General features: G+C 44.9%; 1 protein-coding gene and 1 long non-coding RNA gene across 4 annotated transcripts; both read left to right on the forward strand.

The window, feature by feature from the left end:
• The first annotated feature begins 3,793 nt into the window (after positions 1 to 3,793).
• TREM1 (triggering receptor expressed on myeloid cells 1) lies at positions 3,794 to 22,946 on the forward strand. 3 transcript variants are annotated; one of them, XM_011944017.1, is made up of 4 exons: positions 3,794 to 3,932; positions 7,739 to 8,092; positions 9,322 to 9,514; positions 22,748 to 22,946. In XM_011944017.1, exons 1-4 carry the CDS (start codon positions 3,884 to 3,886, stop codon positions 22,758 to 22,760), a joined length of 609 nt encoding a protein of 202 aa, XP_011799407.1. In that variant the 5' UTR covers positions 3,794 to 3,883; the 3' UTR covers positions 22,761 to 22,946. The 3 variants fall into 3 exon arrangements, with proteins under 3 accessions (XP_011799407.1, XP_011799401.1, XP_011799415.1); XM_011944011.1 differs by lacking the exon at positions 22,748 to 22,946 and adding an exon at positions 14,397 to 14,637; XM_011944025.1 differs by lacking the exons at positions 9,322 to 9,514; positions 22,748 to 22,946 and adding an exon at positions 14,397 to 15,413 and having other exon boundaries at positions 3,828 to 3,932.
• Positions 22,947 to 22,972: 26 nt separating this feature from the next.
• LOC105513157 lies at positions 22,973 to 23,528 on the forward strand. Its single transcript, XR_001001953.1, has 2 exons — positions 22,973 to 23,266; positions 23,373 to 23,528. It is a non-coding gene; the product is annotated as an uncharacterized LOC105513157 (long non-coding RNA).
• The last annotated feature ends 1,985 nt before the right edge of the window (positions 23,529 to 25,513 follow it).

The following is a 25,513-nucleotide window of genomic DNA, read 5'->3' on the forward strand; positions in this document are numbered from 1 at the left end:
GATAGAAGGTCAGCACGAGATACAGGTCATAAAGACTTTGCTCATAAAACAGCCTGCAGTAAAGAAGCTGGCCAAAACTCACCAAAACCGAGATGGCAACAAGAGTGACCTCTGCTCATCCTCCCACCAGCACCATGACAGTTTTGAAATGCTATGGCAACGTCAGGAAGTTCCTCTATATGGTCTAAAAGGAGGAGACATGAATATTCCACCCCTTGTTCGGTATATAATCAAGAAATAACCATAAAAATGGCCAACCAGCAGCCCTTGGGGCTGCTCTGTATATGGAGTAGCCATTCTTTATTCCTTTACTTTTTTAGTAAACATACTTTCACTTTCACCTGCCCTGGATTCTTTCTTGTGTGAGATCCAAGAACCCTCTCTTGGGATCTGGATCTGGACCCCTTTCCTGTAACACAGTCACTTAGCACGGCTCATCAAAGATTCCTGTCCCACAATTGAGGTGCCCTTGTTTATTGACTGTGTGAGTGAGCTGGTTATTCAGTCATTGTCTCTCTGATTAACACTTCTTTACCTTGGTTTGAGTGCAGATTCTGAAACTCACTTTGTCTTTGCTGGCTGGTTCCCTGTTGGACTCTCAATAGGGGCACTAGAGGGATACTGGGAGGCTGGAGGAGGAAGACAGGACACGTTCACTGATTTCTGTTTCATCCCCTTCCATTGTGAGTAACCTCAGCGATGTTTTTCACAGGCAACAGTGACTGGTTCCAGTTTGCAGTTTTCCCCACCCTCAGAAGTAGTCTCATTGGGCCTCCTCAGAGATATCAGCACCAGGGTCACACCATCCTCAGAGATCTGTGTTCCGGTTCCATGTGGGTCCCTCCTCTGAGCCAGAAAAGAAGATATTGTATATGCAATCTCATTGTTAAAAAATGTTACACATATATTCTAGCTAGGTTAGATTAACCAATCTTTATTAAGGAAGAAACTGCTAATTTACCCCGTAGTGAAGATTGAGACCTACTGACTTGGGGCACTGACTTATTAAAGACAAAACAAAGCAGAATAATATTGGCATTATTTCATTAATTGTATCAATTTTGAAACTGTATTAATTTCATAATAGCTCTGAAGATAGAGTTTGACAAGTACAAAGAGGTTCATGGTACCCAAAGACTAAATCTTCCTGGTGGTAGAGGCCACCCTATGAGCAAGCATGGAAATGGGACATGTGACCCAGCCTTAGTAAAATTAACAGGAACCATAGGTCACAAATCACAATGTTCTTCTATGAGGAGCCTTAAGAAATAATATCTTGTTGGGAGCAGTAGCTTGAGAATTTAAAGAGACCCTAGTAGTTAGGCAGGAATATCGTCATGCCTATTCAGCCTGAAGAAGTTACTGGTTGGGTCATTAAACTCCTCAGAAAAATAAAGTGGTAAGGATTAGAGAATGCTGCCATGCACTGCACAAGGACATTTTGGTCCATGACAGACTGCATATACGATGGTGGTCCCATAAGATTATAATGTCATAATACCGTATTGCTACTATGCCTCTTCTATGTTTAGATACACAAATACTTACCATTGTGTTACAATTGCCTACAGTATTGAGGACTGTAACATACTGTGCAGGCTTGCAGCCTAGGAACATGCTTTACTTTAATTTATGTTCAAGTATCATTCTCACTTAGATTTTGTGAGGTTGAAAGATAATTGTTTAAATCGGATGTGAATGGAGAGGGGGCCTCTGGAGAGCAAAGTGCCCTCTGTTCCCCTTCCTAATATTAATAGTCTATACCATACAGCCTAGGTGTATAGTAGGCTGTGCCCTCTAGGTTTGTGCAAGTGCACTCTATGATGTTCCCACAACACAAAAGCACCTAACGACACATTTCTCAGAATGTATCTGTCATTAAGTGACATATGACTATTTACACTGTTGACCTCAAGTACACAAATAGATCAGACAAGTGGAGAAAGACTTCATTCTACTTCATTCTAATTTAAATGCAGGTGCTGTCTGTAGTTAGGAAAATGTGAAGGAGCTATCAGCCTCCGGTGATATTCAAGTCTAATTAGAAATTCTTCTTGGACTGTTTAGTTCAAAGCTTCCTCTTAATCTTCCAGGAACTTAATCCTCCACACAAAGTATATGAAGACACAAAAACGTAGAAAGTATGTATTTCTACATTATGTAGGAAGTATGTATAGCTATTATTTAAGTGTGGAATATTAATTTTGTTGTAAGAAGAGGGATTTATTCACTGAAATGAGCTGTATTAATCTGACTCATCGCCACAGAAGTCACACAGGCTCTTCTCTGAGTCAGAAAATGTTAAGACTTTTCATGTCTATTTTTCCTTTTTAGGGACTGCTTGACTACAGCAAAAGGAGGGGCCAGCAGATTTCAGTTCAAGCATGTTTGAAGCCTGTTTTCCGACATTATTTGTAAAACGAAAAATAAACATAGTAAAATCTCCACTACAAATGATCTCTAGAAAGTATAATAACATGATTTAAGTTTATTTCTTATTTTCTATATTTTATAAATTGCTACATTGAACAGTTTTAATTAAAAAAATTAAAGTTAACCTTGAAAATTTTTTTGGTTTTTGTTTTAATTTGCAGATATGATAGTACCTTTTAGTTGTTCCTATACTTTAGTAGCAATCAATTTGGGTATAAAATATTAGGGTCATAATATTCTCTATACCTCATCCCACTCTCTCATGGTATTTGTTACTCAGAGAAGAAATCTGAGTCCTGATTATTTTGATTCCTTTGAAGAAACCAAGTTACTTTTTGTTTAACAGTAAGAGTCTTTGTATTGAAATTTAAAAATTTTCACCTAGACACTTCCTATTCTAGATCTCACTTTATGAATTTTTTCCTTGCCCATGTTGAACTCTCAACCTCCAATTTTAGATTTCTTCTCAGACCTGGAAAGCATATTTTTAAGATAACATTTTTAATCTTTCTTGTGATCCACCGTTCTATTTTATGCTTTAAGGGCATCTCTAATTTGTAGATTGGAGTTCCATGATTTGTCCTCGCTTAAATTTCTGAGCTCTTCTAAATGTCTTTATTCTTTTTACATTTGGGAATATTTCTGAATTGAATCCTCTCTGTTACTGATTTGATTTTCACACTGTCAAATCTGTCTTTTCTTGCTTCTAGTACAAAACCTGCTGGATTTTTTCTTCTTTCTTCAGTGTCTTGAACCAAGTTTCCTTTTTAAATCTAAGTCTGTTCTTGTTGGGTGGTGGCAGTGTCCTCTCAAATTGTTTCTGGGGTCTCTACACTCCTGTGAGCTCCCAGGCCAAGTCTGTGGCAATGCTGAGGACAAATGCAGGGTATGGCCCTCCTGGTGATGAAGAGGAGGTGCACCCCAGGTCACCAGAAGCCAAGAGAACCGGCGGGGCTAAGCAGGGCAGGATGTAGAAACATGTTCTCACAAAAACCCTGAAGATGAGAAGATGAGATACGATTGTTGCCGCCTGTCCCTATGTGGGCCTGACTGTCTTCACTACACTAAATTGGATGTGAATGGAGAGGGGGCCTCTGGATAGCAAAGGGCCCTCTGTTCCCCTTCCTAATATTAGTGCCTTACTTTGATTTACATTCAAGTATCATTCTTCCTTAGATTTTGTGAGGTTGAAAGGTAATTGTCATTATTACCACAGAAAGGAAAACTGGAGTTCAAAGAAACTTAACTGAGAAGTGAGTCCTGGTCTCTGGATTCTTTTGTTGATGTCAGGAGTCACAGCAACTGGTGATGAAACAGAGCCCAGGCTCAGTGCCTCCCAGGAATGTCCTCACATCCTGTTGTGCAACTTTCTAAAGCCTCTAGGTGACTGTGGTGCCTTGTAGCTGTCTCGGAAGCCCTCAGCAGCAGTTGGAGTTGGTGCACAGGAGGGATGAGGAAGACCCGGCTCTGGGGGCTGCTGTGGATGTTCTTTGTCTCAGGTAAGACAAGGAAGAGGAGTGGGCAGGGATGGCATTTGGTCCAGGATCTCGGGGGGCCCTTTTCTGTTGAAGCTTCAGAACACAGGGCCATCCAAGATAGAGCCACCCAATAGTCATGCCAGACTGTGCTGCTGTACCCAGAATCGGGAGAACGTGCAGTGTCTGCACACAAAAGTAAAAGAACGAGAGAGTCAGGGAAACAAGATGTCTGTGCATGTCGACGTTGTCAGAGACAGGCAAAGTCTGGCATGGGAATAATGATAGAGTAGATCTCATCATGGCATGATCTACAATGAGTTTACTTGATGTTGAAATTTTTTTCTTATATTCCATCATGATGTTGGATGTTATATTCCATTGGATGTTGACAGTCCATTAAACCCAAAAGGCAGAATTGATTTAACAAATATTTCCCAGGGGTCTACTATGGGCCAGAAAATATACTACTGCTGAGGACACAGATGTGACCAGAAGAGGCTGGTGCTCATTTTGGTGGGGGTGATCATTCCAGCTCTCCATGGCATGCTGGGACTGGAGGGTACAGTTGCTGAGGCTCAGCAGGGCCGGCCCATGCTCCAACTCTTCCATGTGTCTCCTCTTAAGATCTGCACAGCTCATACCTGCACCCAAACCAGAAGCATGTGAGGCTTTATTCACTCCTCCTCCTAATCCTTATGAATAACAGGAGGAAAGTGTCAATATGAGTTAAAAGCGAGGCTTGCCTTAGGAAGGCATGAAAAATCGGGGAGAGGTATTCTCTTGGGCCCTCTACTTTGAGCAAAGTCATGGACAACTGCCTTGTAAAGCCCATGCTCAGACGTTGCTCTGGGGCTTCTTGGAGCTGGGGTGATAATCTAGATGGGCAGAAGGGATTTAGGTCCTCATGGACAAGTGTATTTCCTCATGTTTGATTCATGTTTTTCTGAAGGAGAACTGGGAGACAGCAGAGGGCTGAAGGTTATGTACTTGTGTGAGAGAAAACCAGTGGTATATATTTCACTGTGCCCTGTGGGGATAGGTTAGGGGTTAACCTGAATGCTTCTTGCAACTGGATGCTTATTTATGCTTGGGCTAGGACTGCTCTAATCCCTATCAGACTGTGTTGGGCCATGTAGCTCAGTGCTTTAGATGGAACCAGAGTCCTTGGGTTTGAATCCTGGCTTTAGCACTTAACTATGGTGAGACTTTGGGCAAATCACTTAATCTCTCTGTGCCTCAGTTTCCTTATCTATAAAATGGGGAGAATAATGGTGTCAACTTTTTACATTACAAAGATTAAATAAGATAGTCTTTGAAAACCCTTAGCACATAATACTTAATAGGTAGTATTTGCTACCCTTTTAATTAACATATTCAAAGGAATTCCCTTCTTGCAATGCTGCACAGACAGCTCAGCAGCCTTCGTTTCTTACTGTCTCCTTCTTTCTGTGAGAGACAGGCAAGTTTGCAAACTCAGTCACCTGTAGCTCCCACCTTCCCTGGGGAGCTGGCAAATAAAGGAGATTTATCTGTAACATTAACTTCAGAGGTTAGGGCTTTAGTGGTGACAACTTGAGGATGGAGTCTGTGTGTCTTCCAAAGAGCCCAGCACAGTGCCTGTGATAGAGAAGTCTCTCAGCCACAGTCTGATGAGTGAGTGAACAAATGAGGGAACCAGGCTTGGTTTCAGACAACACTCAGCCTCTGCTCAGCTGCCTCTTGGAGGGGCACTCCTGACCGGAGTTTGTGGGAGTTGCCCAGGAGGCCTGTTTGCAAGGTTTCCTTAGAAACTGGAGTCTGCTCCCAGAAGAACTGGCTTTCAAGCCTGGTTTCACCTTTAAAATTCTTGTGAGTCCCTGAGTCGAGTCTTCCTAAGGTCAGGCAGATCTGTTGGTCTATCCTGGGGTGGGCATGCCAGGGGGCTCCATGAAAGGGGCAGTGCTTGTCATTTTTCACCAGGCCTGCAAGGACCTAAGTGTGTGGTATTAATAACAGCAGTACTAGTGTTACCTTGACCCTCACAGTAAACCCAGCAGCACTGTCCAGCCTGTTATTTGGTGCTCCATGGGGGAAGGTACCCTAGGCCTGAGTAGGTAAGCTACAGTTTTTCAGCAAACTTAGAGAGCCCCAGGTGTCCAGCTGAAACACGGATCTTGGTCTTCTAACTTCTGCTCTGCTTGGCCTCCCATCAGCAAGGCTCCTTTGGACAAGGCCAGATGAGCATTCCCAATTCCAAATGGTTAACCCGGTTCAGCCTCCAAGAATGTGGTGGAAACCATTGTCACTGTAACTCAGGGGTTCTCAAACCTGGCACTATTGACATTTGGGGTGGGATGATTCTTTGTTGTGGGGGCTGTCCTGTGCACTGTAGGATGCTTAGCCTGGTATCCACTAGACGTTAGTAGCACCCACCTCTCTCCCTGGTTATAACAACCAAAAATGTCTAGATATTGTCCAGGGTTTCAGGGAAAGTTGTGGCAGGGAGCAAAAATTGCTCCCCAGTGGAGAACCACTGCTGTGACTCTGCGACATCAAAAATAGGAGGGGGTATTTCTCGGCTCAGGTAACTGGGAAGTACAAGGGGTGCTCCTCTGGAGCACAGCTGAGTCCATGACTCAGATAACGTGGGTTGTTTTTTTTTCTCTCTTTCTCTCTCTCCCCTCCACTCTCCCCTCTCTCCCTTCCTCTCACTCACTTTCTGCCTGTTTAGCCATTCTCAGGCAGCCTATTCCCACATGGAAGAAAGTTTCACATAATAAAGTTTCATATCTCACTAACCTGTGAATCCCAGCAAGAAGCAGTTCTCTTAATGGCTACAGCAGTCTCAGGGAGGCTGATTGGTCCAGCTCAGCCATGTGCTCCTTCCTAAACCAATCAGCCTGGCAAGGCCCAGGCTGGAGTGCAGTGTTGTGATCTCGGCTCACTGTAACCTCCTCCTCCTGGGTTCAAGTGATTCTCCCACCTCAGCCTCCCATGTATCTGGGACTACAGGTGTGCACCAGCATGCCTGGCTAAGTTTTTGTATTTTTAGTGGAGGCGTGGTTTCACCATGTTGGCCAGGCTGGTCTCAAACTCCTGACCTCAGGTTATCTGACCTCCTCATCCTCCCAAAGTGTGGGATTACAAGCGTGAGCTACCGCACCTGACCCCGAGATGGGGTACTTGGATTGGCAAAGCCTGTGTCCTGTGCCCATCCTTGAGAATGTGGGCAGCCCCAATAGTAGAGCCACACAGGATCGTTCCCTTGGAAAGGGGTGCTCTGCTACCCAAAGAAGGGAGAAAGGAGTGCCAAGTAGTCAGATATCCATGCTCATCATGCCCTCCAGATGGCTTCCTCACTGTTTGTCCAGAGGTCTTTTGAACTGATGTCCTTGCCCTGACTTAGGTGAAGTTCCTCAAGCTGTCCTTGGAGCCACTCTCTCCTAGCACTGTGTCTTTGCATTCACTTTTTATATCATACAGCCTTGTAATTGTTCCCTCCCACCATGCTGCAGCCACTTGTGGTCTTAGCACAATGTCCCATGTTCTGTCTCCAGTTGGGTAGTTTCTTCCTCTCAAAGTCAGTCTTCCTGTGATCATTTATGAAATTTGATCCTCATGCACCATATGAAGTCTCACTCTTACAGTAAAAAACCTACTCACAGTGGAAAGATCTGAGGTCTAGTGCTGGCTTGCAGGGCAAGTTGTGTTTTCTCTGGAGGCCTCAAGAACGTTGTCTGAAATATGGGTGGTTGGACAAGAAAAACAGGCAGCTCCTCTCCTTTTTCCCCACCCAGAGAGAGAAAAATAATTCCTCACAGAACCCAATTCTCTTTCCCTGCTTATAGAACTCCGAGCTGCAACTGAATTAACTGAGGAGAAGTATGAACACAAAGAGGGGCAGACCCTGGAGGTAAAATGTGGCTACACACGAGACAAGTATGCCAACAGCAGGAAAGCTTGGCAGAAAATGGAGGGAAAGATGCCCAAGATCCTGGCAATAACAGAGAGGCCTTCAGAGAATTCCCATCGAGTCCAAGTTGGGAGGATCATACTAGAAGACCACCCTGATCATGGTTTACTGCAGGTCCAAATGACCAACCTTCAAGTGGAAGACTCTGGACTGTATCAGTGTGTGATCTACCAGCCTCCCAAGGAATCTCACATGCTGTTTGATAACATCCGCTTGGTGGTGACCAAGGGTGAGTGGCCTGGGGTTGGTGGGGACAGGAAGGCCAGGTGAGGAAAGGGGCGGTGGTGGTAGCATCAGCAGAGCTGGGATTCAGGATTCCTAGCAGGTTGTCTTCCTCCCAGAAGCTCCTTGTCTCTCATCTGAGGTCTAATAGTAAGTAGAACCTTCCATGCATGAGATTCTCCTTGGATAGCAGAGCCTAATTTGGGGTGCTGTGGTAGGAATTGGGGTACAATTAAGGTGAGTGGTAGATTTGGGATAATTTAGTCCCATTCTTTGTTCTCCACTTAGAAGTCATGTCCTGACTCCCCCTCCCAAGGATGCATTTGGTGGCATGCCTGTGTGCTTCTAAAGCAGCCCCTCTCAGAGCTTTCTGTGGGCACAGACCACCTGGGGATCTTATTTCCAATGCAGACTCCAACTGAATAGGTCCAGGGTGGGACCCAAGAGTCTGCATCTCTATTGATCTCCCAGGTGATGCCAATGCTGATGGTCCATGGCTCCCATTTTCGGGGAGAAGTCTCCAGAGCTCATACACAACTCTATCTCACTGGATAGGAGAGGCCGGTTTACTTACCTGTCCCCTATTAATTTCAGACCTGCTTGAGGGAAGCCCCTGTGCCTTCCTGGGTTCTGCACCCTTAGCAAATAATGTAGTTTATGACACAAAGTAGGCTCTCAGTAGATGTTGCATTAAGGAATGAATTATGGAAGACAGAGGAAAGGGAGGCAGGTTAAAGTTCCCAGCACCTGGGGAATTCTAAGCCTGAGGAAGACAAGGTGCATACACAATATATTAATAAAAGATAACTTTTAAAGCAGTATGCCATAAGCCAGGTGAATGAAAGGCAGAGTGAATCAAGTAAGCCTGGAATTATTCTTGGAGAAGGTGGGGGCACATTAATTGGTGAAGAACAGAAGGCAAGTGCATTTCCAACAATACGAATGGCAAAAAATTCCTTTCTTCTTCTCTCTTTCTGCTCTCCCTCACTTCCTGCCTTTTTTTCTTCTTTCCCTTTTTCAATCTCTGACTCAGGTTGACTCCACAGTATTTCTTTGGTTTTAGCAAAAGAAAACTTTGCATTTGGGCCATGCTTATTTCCCTCCTCAGCTTCATTTACCATACCACCTACCCATCCATCAACTCATCCACCTTTTCATCCATATATCCATTCACCCACCCATCGACCCCTTCATCATTCACCTGTCCATCCATCCATCCAATGTGTCTTCTTGCAGGTTCTTCAGGTACCCCTGACTCCAATGAGAATTCTACCCAGAATGTGTATAGGATTCCTCCTACCACTGCTAAGTCCTTGCGCCCACGCTATACCAGCCCCAGAACGGTGACCCAAGCTCCACCCGAGTCAACTGCCGTTGTCTCCACTCCTGGCTCTGAAATCAACCTTACAAATGTGACAGATATCATCAGGTATGGTTTTCAGGCCCTGGGCCCCTGGTTTGGACACTGAGCCCTTTTTCCCCAGTCCGTGTGCTGAGAGGATGTGAAAGTGAGGGAAAGGGGAGGGTGGGGCAGGAGCTGACTTGAGTCATGTTAGTCTGGGTAGAAAGGTCCAGGGGAAGAAGGAAGTGGTGATGGAGAACAGGGGAGGCTCTCAGTCAGTCTGTCCTTCTCCCCAGTTCACCTTCCTTGTTTCCTTGCAACCTGAGTATTAAGGAGAGGGAAATGGCATCTTCCCCAAATTCCAATGGAGCTCATCCAACCCCAGGGGTCTGATGGGTAGTGGGAAACCACTCTGAGTGAGGGGCCCTGGATCTAGTGTCGGCCTGACTAACTGTGACTCTGGGTGAGTCAGGAACCCTCTCTGGCTTTAACTTCCTTGACAATTCAGTAGGCATGCTAGAAACCCAGAGCTGGAAGACATTGTCCACCTAACAGCTCTCAGCAGGAGCTGGAGCTGGGGCTAAATGCAGTATTGGTTTTTAATGCCTTATTGTTTTGTAAATAATATGGTTGCATGTGTCCAATTATAGATCAATAGAATTAGAATTTTTGCAGATGAGGTCCATCTCAGTATTTTTAATAAGATCTTTAGGAGACTTCTAATGTGTAGGCAAACTTAAGAACCACTAACTTAGCAATTTCACACTCCTGTACAGTTATTAAATGTTGATTTATATTAGAATGTGTTTATCATTAAATATTGAATTATCAGGGAGGAAATATTCTTTCACATGACCACTAGTCTAACATGTCTTTTTTTCTCATATTCTCTTCTAGTCTTTATTTATGTTTATACATATTTTAATATGGCAGTAAGTCTAATTATACCTGTTTTTTCTTTTCCCTGCTGATATTATTCTTTGATGCTGCTACCTAAATTCCATAAATATAATTTCAATAAATGCATATTTTTCTATCAATTGGGAAACCCATAACTTACATAATCATTGGCCTGTTCTTAGACATTGATATAGTGTTGATAACTCTGAGATAAACTTTTTCTTGCAGATGTATTTTTCTTCTTTTAAATAATTAAATGAAATTTCCATGAGATAATTTAAACACTGATATCATTTTGTATACAAATAGCATCTACCAATGGTCTTCCAAAAGATTGGAAACAATTTGCAGTGTGATTCATTATGCATAAATAAAGCAGTGTCACTGCAGGCTTACAGACAAGGATTTAGTCTTTTAAATCATTAAATAGTGTGAGTTAAATCACATTCCTGCTAAAATGAATGTGAACTGGTGCCTGCCCTAATTTCTCTATGAGTGAAGACTCCACCTCCATATGGGTAGTAGCAGTGCCTTTTTTCCCATTACATTGTTTGGGGAACAGAGTGTTCATTAAACCTTTGTGGAATAAATCAAACGAACGATCCACTAAGAGTCAATTCTTTTTTCTCTACTTTCATTTTGCAATACATAAGTTAAGGGTACATGATCTTTGCCCATATTCCTTCTTTTACAGGAAGGAGGGCCTTAAGTGTAAGCTGTCCAGGTTCTGAGCCTTTTAAACAAAGACTTGGACAAGATGCACAAAGTAACAAAGGAATGAAGCAGTGAAAGCAGGAATTTATTTAAGCAAGAAAGTGCTCCCCAGGGTGGAAGTGGCCCCAAGCAAGTGGCTCAAGGGCCCGGTTACAAAGTTTTCTGGGTTTTAAGTACTCCACGTGAGGTTCCTCTCAGTTACCCCTTATCTGTATAAAGCATTTGGTTTGTGGCTACCTAAAGGCTGAGGTGAATTGGCGCCCTCTGAGGATAAAGGGATGGTCGTTTCTGATTGGCACATGACCAATCCAAGGCACTCTCCCTTTCCATCTGAGACGTGGTGGAAGGGGGAAGGCTGTGGGGAGAGTAGCCTTTGATCTTTTGCTGCTGGGGAATGGGGAGATGGGGTTTTTCCTTTTGGTTTAGCTTTAGAAAATTTGTTAATTGGCCTTAGGTTCCCTGACCCCAGCCCCAGGAGTTTTCCTTTTGATCCGGTTTTGGGAAATCAGCACGAATCTGTCCTAGATTCCTTGCTCCCCGACCTTGGTGTTGCGCCTTGATTCAGCATGAATTGGCCTTATGTTTCTGTCTCCAGACCCTATTCTCCTGCCTCGCTACTAGAGACTGCATCTCTCTTTTACCTGTTAACTTTATCGTCTAATATGAACTATCCTTTCAGCAAAAGTCCAGTCTGGAATCCACTCTAGCTGTTTGAAAAGAAGAAACTTTTTTCCTTTCCTTTCCCTTCCTTCCTTCTTTCCTTCCTTCCTTTCTTCCTTCCTTCCTTCCTTCCTTCCTTCCTTCCTTCCTTCCTTCCTTCCTTCCTTCCTTCCTCCCTCCCTTTCCCTCCTTTCCTTTCCTTTCCTTTCCTTTCCTTTCCTTTCCTTTCCTTTCCTTTCCTTTCCTTTCCTTTCCTTTCCTTCTTTCTTTTTTTGTTTGAGGCAGGGTCTCACTCTGTCAACCAGGCTGGAGTGGAGTGGCGCAATCATGGCTCACTGTAGCCTCAACCTCCTCCCACCTTTGCCTCCTAAGTAGCTGGGACCAAAGATGCATACCATCAGGACAGCTAATACTTTTTATTGTTTTTGTAGAGATGGGGGTCTCCCTGTGTTACCCAGGCTGATCTCGAATTCTTGGGATCAAGTGATCCTCCCACCTCGGCCTCCCAAAGTGCTGGGATTACAAATGTGAACCACCACATCCAGCCAGGAAAAGAAGAAATTTAACGCAGGGAATTTTTTGCCCAGGTGATGGAAGAGCTGAGACACTAATTTGGGGATGGAGAGGCCCTGCAGATGTAGCCACTGTCACCTTATCTCTGCATAGGTTCCCCAGAAGCAAGCCATAAAGTCTTGTTAAAATGTTTTAGGGCTAGGCATCCTGGCTCACATTTATAATCCCAGCACTTTGGGAGGCTGAGTTGGGAGAATCACTTGAGCCCAGGAATTTGAGATTAGCCTGGGCAACTTAGCAAGACCCTGTCTTTACACAAAAATAAAAAAATTGGCAGGGCATGGTGGCATGCACCCATGGTCCCAGCTACTTGGGAGGCTGAGGCAGGAGGATCACTTGAGCCTGGAAGATCGAGGTTTCAGTGAGCTGTGATCAAGCCATTGTACTCCAGCCTGGGCAACAGAGTAAGATCCTGCTCTCTCTCTCTCTCTAAAAAAAAAAATGACAAAAAGAAAAATGTTTTAGGAAGTGATTTCTGGCAAAGCCATTGAGGAAGTGGGACCAGGAAGGGAAGGAAGGCAAGCAAGGTTGTCATAACCAAGGAGTATCTCACAGGATAACTCTGGCTCAGTCTTGTAAAGGAGCTCTGGGGACTCCTGGGTCACATTTGGAGTTGTCCCTGTAAGGGGCAGTAACTGAGCAAGGGCAGCTCTAACCAAGGCCAAGCACATGAATTCCTGGCCCTTCAGGGGGTTGGTAGCTTGTGTGCAGCCTTGAAAGAAATGCAGGTGGTGGCCTGTTGGGAGTGGACATGCCCCGTGAGTTCAGCGTAGGAAAATGGTACAGCACTCAGAGTAGATAAGGCAGAGCACTCGCAGGAGAGACTTGGGGAGGAGGTGCAGTGAGCAGAGCCCAGAAGCCAGGACATTCAGGTTACAGCACTGGAATCAGGGCAGATGCTGAGGATGCTGAGTGGGCCACAACCATGTGAGGGGTGAGAAAGATGCTGGCTCCTTGTCCCTTGCTGCCTGTCTCTCTGCCCCATCCCTGCCCCCGTCTCTGCCCCCTGTCCCCTACCAGTTGCTGAACTTGACCAGGCAGCCTTGGGAATGTAGTCCCCTGTGCTACAAGTCAGGGCTGTTGACTAGGGGTGGATTTTGGGCAAATAGGCAGTTTTCTGCTTTCTAGCTCCTTTATGCTGTTTCCCTCTTTGCTAGTTTGTGCATGTGGTTTTAAGTTTTGTATAGGTGGATGTGTTGATTTTAAATCAGTTGCTTTGCTTTATTCCTTAATGTGTCTTCTTCTATTTCCTGGTGACTTTTCTTGGATTGTTTTTTAATTTTATTTAAATGTTTAATCCAGGGGGAAGATTTATTCTGCTACATGCTGTAAACTGTAGAAAAGGCAACTCTGTTATCATGTTGCTGTCCAGATACTGCAAGACTATTTACTAAATGATCCTCCTGCCTCTCCAAGTAGCTGGGACCATGGGTGCATGCTACCATATCCGGCTTATCCACTGGACCTCTGATTTCCTTAGACGTTACGTTCCCGCATGGCACTGGCTCTGCACCTGGCCTTTTTGTTCCGTTGCCATCTGTCTGTCCTTGTTTCTTACCATGCCACATCCTTGTGCTTTCATCTGCTTGCATGTCTGCTGATGGAACTGGCCAAGTGCCCCTCACTCCTTTGCATCTTTTTATTATGATACCTATTGATGTTTACCCAGAACCCTTAAAATCATTTCGCCAAAATCTATAAAATTCATGATGAGATTTTTACTAGGGTTGGATTCTTCCCGGTTTATAGGTGAGGAAACTGAGCTAAAGAGGTGAGATGACTATCCCAGTAGGCAGGGGATGGTGCTGAGAATAGATAGCGGGTTTCCTAGCTGGGGTCCCCTCTCCCTACCACATCACAAGGAAGAGGATGGGCTGATCAGCCTGAGAGTCTCCCAACAGTGCCTCTCCTGGACAGGGACCTATACTCTCCACTAAATTATTTCTAATCAGTAGTTTTTGGCAGTGAGACAGACCGAAAAGCACAGGGTCAGGCAGTGTGGGAAAGGTGCAGCAAGGACCTAAGCAGATGGGAGTGGGGCATGAAGGCATTTTCTAGAGGGAACACGTGCATGTGGGGGAGCCTTTACCAGCAGTAGCATTCAGCCTCCTCTTTCCCGCAGGGTTCCTGTGTTCAATATTGTCATTATCGTGGCTGGTGGATTCCTGAGTAAGAGCCTGGTCTTCTCTGTCCTGTTTGCTGTTACGCTGAGGTCATTTGGACCCTAGACCCACGAACCCACGAGAACGTCCTCTGACTTCCAGCCATATCCATCTGGCAGTTGTGCCAAGGGAGGAGGGAGGAGGTAAAAGGCGGGGAGTTAATAACATGAATTAAATCTGTAATCACAGGCTACTTCTAAAGTCAGCATCTCACCTTCCTGCTCACTGCCCTCATTTCTCTAATAACCTTGGGTGGGCATTTCCACCTCAGAAAAGAAGTTACAGCCCCAAACATGCCTGGTCCTTCATTCCACCGGCCACTTGGGGTTTGCATGAAGTACAGACAGGTCAATGCTTTTCACTGTAATTCTCTTGTGGGGGCTGTGACGTGCAGAAGGCACACCTGATACTTCTGCTCAGTTTTGCCCTGGACCCATACAATTTTGGCCTGACCTGGACAGAGCACCCACTACAGAAGCATCCTGCTTGCCCTATGCTGGGACTTCCTCTTTCTAGCATCAGACACTTGGGTTTCATGCTTATATGTGGTTCTTTCCAACACTCCCAGAAAAGGGTGTTGAAAATTGTGGAGCATGGAGACATCATGGTGAGAAAGTGCATCCTTCTCAGAGAAAAGAGTTAAACTGAGTATCTTGTCCTGAGGAAATACTGGCAGGCTGAGATGGGATCCATAGGAGAACATCAATAGACAGTGTCAGACATCCTGTGTGCCTTTATTGCTGGATCCTGAAAATAGCCCCGTGAAGGCAGAAATGTATGTGACTGGAACGAGGCCACATGAGTAAGTCACCGCCCACTGGCAGGAGTGAAAACTGAAGAGCTCCTTACCTGAAGGACCCCAAAGCCATATGGAATAGAATGACCAGGAATTCTGCCTGTGTCTAAATGCCTCTTTCCTGTATCACACAAGGGGCAGGGATGGTGGGGTAAAAGCTCTCCCCCTGGAAGGCTTCTGGAGGCTGTCCGCATGTGCTCGCCTAGTTCCCCATTCTGCCCTCCTCCTCCTCTCTCAGTCTGCTCCTGGAGCACCCGCTTCAGTTTCCATGCTCTCTCCAGTGCCTTCCTCTGTGAAGTAGGTAGGTGTTCAGGCCACCACGGAGAAAATCTTTGTGGGAGATTTTCTTGCAATCTCCCACAGATTTCAATCAGGATTTTGTTATTTCCCACCATTCGAGCTTTAAAGGGAAATGGGCCTCATGGATGGGGAAAGGATGGTGGGTCCTTCCAGCCCAGTTTAGTGATGTCCAGGGCAGATACTATCCTCAATTCCCAAGAGCAATCATACTTTTCTGCACATACAGTATGTCTCATGTTAGGTAAATGTATTTTCACAATGAGCTCCACTTCTGTGGAAACAATTGTCTGCACGCGGACGTCCAGCTCCCAGCCTGCTCCATCACATAGGGACTTCCCCATTCCCCTGAACGCTGCTCTGTCAGAACCTGCCCAGGTAACGGTAATGACCCTAGAGAGATGACTTCTGAACCCCAATTTTGGGCCCATTAGAAGATGTGTGGGGGCATTTATTTCATCCTGATGCTCTGGTGAGAATCTTTGCAGAGGCACTAGATCCAGAAGCTGTTACTCTCTGCATTTATTTTCTTACCTAAAAGAATCAAGCAGCTCAGAGGCAGTGACTGTGCAGGATGCAGTGTTTGTATGCTGAGCTTGCTGGTCTGGAACTTGCACTTTAGCAATCCCAGTGTTGCTCCTGTTTATGAAGTTGACAAACTGCCAGGGCAAGGGAGTATTATCATTAAATGCACTCCAGGAGAGGTGGAACACACGAGGGCAGTGTTTCTCAGAGGTCTTCAGACCACCTGCATCAGATTCTCCTGGAGCATAAAGCAAATGCTTAGAGTCCAGGGCCCCTGCAGACCTTCTGTATCCTAGTATACAGCTCCCTCTTAGTGAATCTCAAGCTTGTTTCCAAGAGGTCATTACACTCCTTACGAAAGCCCATGACACATTCCTAGAGATTCATCCAGATGTAACCCACTGCAGGGTCCAGTGCATGCCTGTGTGCTTAACTTATTATAGATCAAGTGTTATTTAAGTCCAACATATCAAACGTGCCTGAAATGCTATATGCACTAAATTGGAAGACAAATGGCCATACTGGATACTCTCCCATTTGCACTTACAGGCCACGCCATGCTCCATCCTCCCCATCCTGCCTGGGAACCTGACCAGTGTGGCTAAACCAGCAGGCTCCTTGGCTGCCAGTTTCTGGCTGGTTGAACCAATGGGAAACATGAGAGGAGAGCCAAGGGTGGGGAGAGAGTCAGATCAGGGTTTCTGTCCTCAGGGCTCCCTCCCTGGGAGGTGGTGGCAGGAGTGGCTGCATTCCCCTCTGAAGGCTCCTTCAAGCCCCTCACCAAACAGTTCCCATCTCTGAGTCCAGCCACCTGCTCCATCCTCTCCTCTGTAGGCCCAGTGGTGGGAACGGCCCACCACTTTTGCCAGCCTCAGCATACTGAAGCACCCCTTACTGCATTCCCTAAATTCTATGCACATGTTTATTAAATACTCTTCAATTACCCAGTTTCAATGAGCCACCAGTGTCTTGCTGTTACCTTGACTAATACAATAGTGTTGTGTGGTTAATGACACGGACCTTGGAGGAAAACAATATCTGGGTTTGAATCCCTGCTCTGCATCCTTGCAGGGTGTCTGATCCTGGGTGATTCGGTTAACCTTCTGGGCCTCAATATTCCTCCTTGCCTTAATGGGCATGATGGTGCCTAACCATGCCAGTGATGATTCTGGATGCTAACAACAGGATCCAACTCTGGCTATCTAAAACAGCAAGGGAATTCTAGGGGGATATCAGTAACTCAGAGTTGACGAGAGGCTGGGGGATCAGGTTTGGAAAATGGGCAGAAGCCAAGAGAGAATGGACAGCAGAGGCCACATGAGACAGTCTGGCCATGTTGCCATCAATGCCACTGCCCTGGACACTGGAGGCCACCATGCTATTCCTAGACTCTGAATCCTTAAATTGCCTCCGAGTAAGTCATCTCCAACTGGCTCTGCATTTGTGTCTCATTTGCAGATCTGGGGTCCTGGGCAGAATCATGCATGTGGCCAGGCTTGGGTCAAGTCATGTGCCTGCAGCATAGCTGCCGGGAGAAGGGTGGGAGGAATAGCTGCCTCCATCCTCAATAGAAGGGGAAGCAGTGCTCTGCATCTGTGTGAAACTCACACATTGGAGCCTGTCTCCTCAAAATGAAAAGGTGTTTGGTGCTGGAGAGTCACAAGATTATACCAGCTCCCAATGTTGACAGGATCCAAGGAGATGCCTGGGTAAAGCACCTGGCACACAGTAGGACTTCAGTCCATGGTGGTTACTGCTATTACTGTTATAACTGTGGTCTCCATGCCTGTGCCTGGACAGGATAGCTCAGGGAAGCCCATACCTGGTACTCAGGCAAAGCCCCTGAACCCCCGAGACATGCTACAGGACCCATCTTACCTATATGCGGCTCTTGCAGACATGGCCAGCTTGGACTCCTTGCCTCAGAACCACCTAAGCCATTGTTAAAATACAGATTCCTGGGCCCCTTCGCAGATCTGCCAAGTCAGAATGTCTGGAGGTGGAGCCTGGGTGTGTACGTGTGCACTTCCTGAGTGAAGCCACGTGCCTGTGCTTGGGAACCATGGTGCAGGCTGATATTAAAGAGGGCAGGTTCAGCAGAAAGGCTTGAATCCAGCCTTGTGGGGTGAAGAGTATTTGTTTGCACAGTACCATTTCACAGGGAGACTGGGGTGCAGGCTTATGGGTTATAGGGGTCAGTGGTCAGTGATGAGGAGGTTGGTGGCCTGAGGGGGTGAGTGACGCAGTGGGGACCTCGGATGGGTGGGTCTAGACTCACCATGGTGCAGAAGGGGAAGCAACTGAGTGTTCCCATCAGCACTGTGACATCATGATGGCAGGAAGGAAGCTGTCACAAGGGTGGCTAGCCTGCCTCTCTTCTGCATTTTCCTGAGCTGTTCCCCCAGTCACATTTCCTCCAAGGTTTCTCAATTGTAAAGTAACTGCCCATCCTCGTGGGGAGATAGTGACCACGTATGTGGGGCAACATCCTGCAGCAACTAGAAGAGGCCCTGGGCCAGCCAGCAGACAACACATCTAGGTGGCAGATAGAGTGGAGGGGGCAGGGCTCGGGGGGTGGCCCTGGCTGCTGCTGCTGCTGCTCCTGCTGCTGCTGGTGCAGGTAAGGAGAGTGGGTAAGCAGGCTGGGCAAGAGGGCACCAGGGAGAGGGATGCAGACAGCCCAGCAGAAGTGCCCACTAGTGGGAGTTTCCTCTCATATCTTTGGGATGGACTGGAATGGGATCAGGTAATGTGGTACAGATGGGAAAGGGAAACGAAGGCAATGCATGCAGACTGTGCTGGTCCACCCTGACTCAGGAGGGACTGGGAGATGAAATAGATGCTGGAGGTTCCTCTACTGCATCTTGAAGTTGAGAGAATTAGGTGGATTCAGCCAAGTAATCCCCTAGCACTGTGCTGATATCCTGGGAGATGTAAAGAAAAGCAAGGCAAAGTCTCCCCTTAAGAAAGCATGCACTCACTGTGCAGAGGAGGCATTAGTAGAGCGTAAGGTAAATAACAACAAAAAGACAAGTAGTAACAGGAAAACAAAACTTCTGTTGAAGTCACCAGCAAGACAAAGAACGGGGTGTGGAAAAGAGGATAAGAGTTCTGGAATCAGAGAGGGCTGGGGCAACAAATCCCATCTCAGCCACACTCTACGCATGTGACCTTGAGTAAGGTTTGTAACCTCTATTAGGCTCCATTTCCTCATTTGTAAATGGAACTGACTCACAGGTATGTATTTGTAGGTGGTACCTACTTCAGAGAGTTGTCTAAATAATTAAACAGTGGATGGATGAAAAGCCCTTGGCTCAGTATTTAGGGCCTAATAAGTGCTTAATTTTTTTTTTTTTTTTTTAGATGGAGTCTCACTCTGTCACCAGGCTGGAGTGCACTGGTGTGATCATGGCTCACTGCAACCTCTGACTCCCTGGTTCAAGCGATTCTCCTGCCTCAGCCTCCTGAGTAGCTGGGATTACAGGCATGTGCCACCACACCTAGCTAATTTTTGTATTTTCAGTAGAGACAGAGTTTCACCATGTTGGCCAGGATAGTCTCGCCTCAGCCTCGCAAAGTGCTGGGATTACAGGCATGAGTCACTGCCCCGGCCATGCTTAAAAGTTTTATGATGGGAGATGATGATGATGGAACCAGGTGTAGGGTGATCTGTGATATTGAGGGTGAAGAAGAGAGAGACTAGTGCCAGCTACAACTGTTCAGGTTGACTCCCCTCTGGGACCAAATGGGAATATCCCTTCCATTTGGGAGAAGAGAGAAGAGTGGGAAGAGTATCTCTCTTGGGGACACCAGGAGCTAATACAAAGAGCTGTGTGAGGTCAAGTGCTATGGCTCACACCTATAATCCCAACACTTTGGGAGACTGAGGTCAGAGGATGGCTTGAGCCCAGGAGTTCGAGACCAATCTGGGAAACATAGTGAGATTCCTGTTTCTATAAAGAACAAAAAGTTAGCTGGGCATGGTGGCACACGCCTGTAGTTCCAGCTACTTGGTGGGGGCTGAGATGGGAGGATTCCTTGAACCCAGGAGGTCAAGACTGCAGTGATTGCACCACTGCACTCCAGCCTGTGCGACAGAGCAAGACTCTGTCTCAAAAAACAAAGACAAAAGAACTGTATATCAGAAACCAAAAGGCATGCCTGGGCCACCACAAGTGGAATAGAAAATGGATGGTAAATCTGGTGAAGTTCTTTTGTACCTTTTTATGATGAACATTTTCCAGTCTATGAAATGTAGAAAGAGTAGTTACTGTCAACTCGTCGTCTAGATTCAAACTTCAACCATGATACGTATTTGCCTCATTTGCTCCATAGGGGTAGGAATCTTGCTGATATATTATATATATATAATATTATATATATAAAATATCATATCATACATATAAAATATATCACATATATCATATATAATGTATATATGCAAACAGACACATATATGATTGCAGAACCTTTTAAAAATAATCACAGAAATACTTAATCACTCCTACATGCTTGACAGAGGAGCTAGGAATACTCTTTGTCTGTGGTCCTATGTCTGTGTTGTGGTCTGACACTGGGGATGCAGAGGTGAGGGAAGAAATCATGTTTGCTCAGCGAAGTGCTTGACTCTTCATTCCCGGATTCCAAGCTGTAGGTGACATGGAGGAGCGAATGTGTCTGCTAGAAGGACAGAATCTGACCATGGTCTGTTCTTATATCATGAAATATGCCTCCAGCCTGAAGGCCTGGCAGTGGGGGTGGAGCCAGGGTCCCCTGGAGACTCTGGCGCTCATGGAGATTAGAAACAAAGACCTAAACTGAGCCTGGGCCAGGAGGCACCTGCTGGAGGATTATCCCATGGAAGCCATAATCAGGGTCATGGTGATAGGGCTCTGGAGGCAGGACTTGAGGCTGTATCAGTGCATGACCCACCTGTCTCCTCCGGACCCCTTTGTCCCACACCATCGGATTTGGCTGGTATTGGTGTAAAGGTGAGCAGCTGCAGGGCCCAGGTCAGGGAAGGGACTCCTTAGGCACAGCCAATAAGCTGGACCCCATTTGCCCATTCATGAGGGGCTGTCTGGAGAGACAGCACAGAGCAATGGGAAAAGTTCCAGGCCTCAGATCAGGGGACCTGGGTCTTCCATTCTCTTGCTTTGTGACTTTTTTGAGAAAGTCAATAGCTTCCCTGTGGGCCTCTGTTTTCTCACCTGTAAGACAAGGATGTTGGACTAGGTAATATAAAAAATTATCTTACTCTGTGGCAGAGGGCTGCTAGAGAAACTGGTTAATTGAACATGTGCTACGAGCCAAGCACGTACCTTTTTAATCTCTTTACTCTGAAATAAGTACTGCTGTCTTCACTGCAGAAGAGAAGATGCAAAGAGGTTAAGTTATTCACTATATCATTCTGCAGATAAGTGGTGCAGCTGTGACTTACAGGGATCCATCTGATTGCCTGGTGACTCAATGAAATGGGCCCTGTTTGGCCAATGAAAAGCTGTTCCTCTTCTCAGGGATTTCAATAGCAGTAGATGAGGCACAGTTATTAGAGAGGAAAATGAAGGACATTTTGGTGACCTTCAGTTGCTTCTCATTGGTGGAAACACTGCCAGTTCCCCCTCCTTTGTTAGCAAGCCTGCCTGCCTACATGGGGAGGTGGAACTGGGATGGTGGAGCTCCGTGGTTTTGCCTCAAGTTTTTCTATAAAACTCTTTTCAAGCTAGTGAATTTGAGAGGCCTCCATTAGCACAGGACATTGCTCTTCTGCTATTTGAATATATGCTAATCTGAATATGTGAATATCAGGACAGGCTGGGGCTGAAGCTGAACTTCATAGCATCTGCAAATAAACAGTTGACCAAGCAAAGGGACAGAGCCATGGGCAGGATGGTTGGAATCTACTGAACCCATATAATAGAATATAATAATTTCCGAGTTCTTGAGAAACATCCAAGGATACCTGGTCAGGCTGATTACAAATTAATGACGCAATTGGTCAAGCGGTTCCATCACCCACTGCTCCTGACTCAGGAACATTTTAAAATTTGGTCTTAGTGTCTCTTTGTTACATAAATACTAAAACTTCAGTCCTTCGCAAAGGTAAGGGCAGCCATCACAGGGCAATAGAAGATTCTGGATTCTTGGTCCCTCTCTGCCTTGATCATACTTAGTGACCTTGGGGAAGTGCCTCACCCTTTTTTAGGCCTCAGTAAACCCCTGGCAGTGGGGCTTCCCCTCTGTGACATTCAGTGGCTCCAACCTTTTGGGTTTGTGGATCTTTATTGAGTTCAGGGAAATAAAGGCCTATATTTCACATGTAGCAAAGTTGGCCCAGTCCAGGCACCAGTGGATGGCTTAGTCTTTGTGGTCTGAATTCATCATTGGAGTTCTGCCCAGTTCTTTAACTTAAGTCTTAAAAAAGACAAGAGAAATGGTTGAGAAAGACTGAGCTCATACTATTAAATGAGAACTGTATCAAGTTTAATAAGGATACACTTAAACATAATTATCTTCATTGAACCATAAAACAAGCAGTGCTGTTTTGATAGCAGCTTCATATCTCTTCTCTCCAGGAACTGGAGAAAACTTGAGGCTAATCTAGCCAGAAAAGCAGCATCCCGTACAGATTGTTCCTGTCTGTCTCCTGTGTGGGTTCCCTGACCCAATCATTTCCCCCGCTTAAATTTGCAGGGAAAAAGCATGACATTTGGCATCAGAAGGCAGGATGTGGAATCCCATCCTCCCCCACCACTGCACAGTGGGCACTTTCGGATAAGTCAGTTCCTCTCCCAGGCTGGAACTCAATCCTTGCATTCATGTTATAAAGGAAAACCTACGTCCTGAAAGATGGCAAGGTCAACTGTAAACAAACAAAAATGCAAACATGCTGTTTTTTTCCACAAAAGATCTTCATGTAACTAAACTGAAATGACAGACTCCTTATTTCACAGCCCACAGTCATCAAAGGAAACACTTTACCACTCATTTGGTTTCATGTGTTTTTTTAATGTGTATTTTTATGTATAGAGATGGAGTCTTGCTATGTTACCCAGGCTGGTCTTGAACTCCTGGGCTCAAGTAATCCTCCCTCCTTGGCCTCTCAAAGTGCTGAGATTATAGCCATGAACTACCACTGCTAGTTTAATATATATATATTTTTAATCTTTACTACCTTCATCCTGAGCTCCACTCCCTACCCTTCCCTGATAGGCATCTTCTTTTTTTTTTTTGAGACGGAGTCTCGCTCTGTCGCCCGGGCTGGAGTGCAGTGGCCGGATCTCAGCTCACTGCAAGCTCCGCCTCCCGGGTTTATGAGGCATCTTCTTAATAATTATATTTCGTATTTTCCATGTTTATTTGCATGCATGTAGATTCTTGAAAATATATAGAATCGATTTTGTGTGCTCTTGTTTTTTACACATTTCACTCTGTTGTAGAAAAAAATCTGCAATTAAACTGAAACTTCCGCATTATCTATTGCACTCTCTTCTTCATGTTATCTGGTAATCATTTTATGAGAGAAGTCTAACTTTCACAAATGCAGGTTATTGATAGACAAGCAACCTCTGCCCTGTCTTCCTTCCCCTGCTGAGAGGGAAAAGCAAACCCCAAACTGATATGCTTCCACATACAATTCATTTCAACATTCCTTTACTTCATATACATTTGTGTTTTTTGACTTCCATTTTTAAACTGGCATAATACCTTCTCAAATAAATTACGTATTGAGTATGAGTTAAATAAAATTTTTAACATGTGTTTATTTTTGTCTCTCATGGTTTAAGCTTTATTTTTTTTTGAAAATTATAACTCCAGTTATATGTTTTCAGACAGCATTGTGCTTCTGCGACTATCCCTTATTGCTATATGTAAACCTAAATCTTCAATTTTTTGGCTGCTAGGTAGGATTTCACATAATGTAGGGGCAGTATTGGATTTCATTTTTCCATTCCTCCTAGTGATGGGAACCTAAGTTGCTTCAACTTTTTACTACCACAAAACAACACAAGCATACAAACAGAAAAACAAACAAACAAAAGAACCTCAAAATAAACATTTCTATTAATGCTCTTGTAGGAGCCATATAAGAATGTTTTAGAGTACATGTGAAGTTGGCATTAAGCCAAATAGAAAATAAGAACAAAATAGAGGGTTTAGGAACATACCCACACACGGACAGTCACTTGACTGCCACTAAAGGGCCTCTGCAATTTAGTGTGGAAAAGACATTGTTTCTATCAAAGGGTAACGATCAGCTGGATACCCAGAAAAAAAATAAGTTTCTAACTCTTTCACACTGCATGTGAAATTAATTGAAAATATATCATAGACCTAAATATAAAAGGTGAAAACAATATGGTTTCTGGAAGAAAATGTAGAAAAAAATGACCTTGGAGAAGGCAAATATTTTCTAAATAGGACGTAAAAAATAGCATAATAGAGCATAAGTCAGGGATGGAACATTGAGTATGGGATATCCACATGTTTATGCCACATACAGGCTCCAGATTGTTTCTCCAGAATGCTGGGTCATGTTGCATTCTCCCCAGTAGGGCTCAAGGATCCCTCTGGTGTCATCCACCTTCCATGTGCTCACCATTCAGATGAGTTCAAAGTGACAGCTCCATGTTTTTAAATTAGTATTTCTCTAACTAACAGGGTCAAACATCTATTTATGAGTTTCTTGGGTATATGGTTTTTTACTGCAATGTGTAACCTATTTCTAACCATTTTCTGTTGGCTTCCTTCCTTCCGCTTGTTGATTTTTAATAAGCCCTTGGTTAGTTTAGATGTTGAAATTATTTGTATAAATTCACGGGACACAAATGCAATTTCATTACATGCATGAATTGCATAGTGACCAAGTAAGGGTTTTTAGGGTATCCATCACCTGAATGATGTACATGATACCATTAAGCAGTTTATCACCCACCCCACTCCCACCCCTTTACTCTTCTGAGTCTCTATTGTCTATTATTCCACACCCTATGTTCATGTGTACACATATTTTAGCTCCAGCTTATGAGTGAAAATACGCAGTATTTGTCTTTCTGACTTGTTCCACTTAAGCTAATGGCTTCCAGTTCCATCCATGTTGCTGCAAAATACATGATTTCATTATTTTTATTCCATTGTGTATATATATCATATTTTCTTTATCCAGCCATCCATTGATGGACACTTTGGTTGATTCCATATCTTTGCTATTGTGAATAGTGCAGATAAACACACAAGTGCAGGTGTCCTTTTGATATATTGATTTATTTTTCTTTTGTTAGGTATACAGTTGGGATTGCTGGATCGAATGATAGTTCTATTTTTAATTCTTTGAGAAATTTATTTTTTGTAGTGGCTGTATTAACTTACATTCCTACCAACAGTGTATAAGAGTTCCATTTTCGGCCGGGTGCGGTGGCTCAAGCCTGTAATCCCAGCACTTTGGGAGGCCGAGACGGG

This window comes from Colobus angolensis, unplaced genomic scaffold (assembly GCF_000951035.1).
Source record: "Colobus angolensis palliatus isolate OR3802 unplaced genomic scaffold, Cang.pa_1.0 Scaffold105, whole genome shotgun sequence".
NCBI lineage: Eukaryota > Metazoa > Chordata > Mammalia > Primates > Cercopithecidae > Colobus > Colobus angolensis.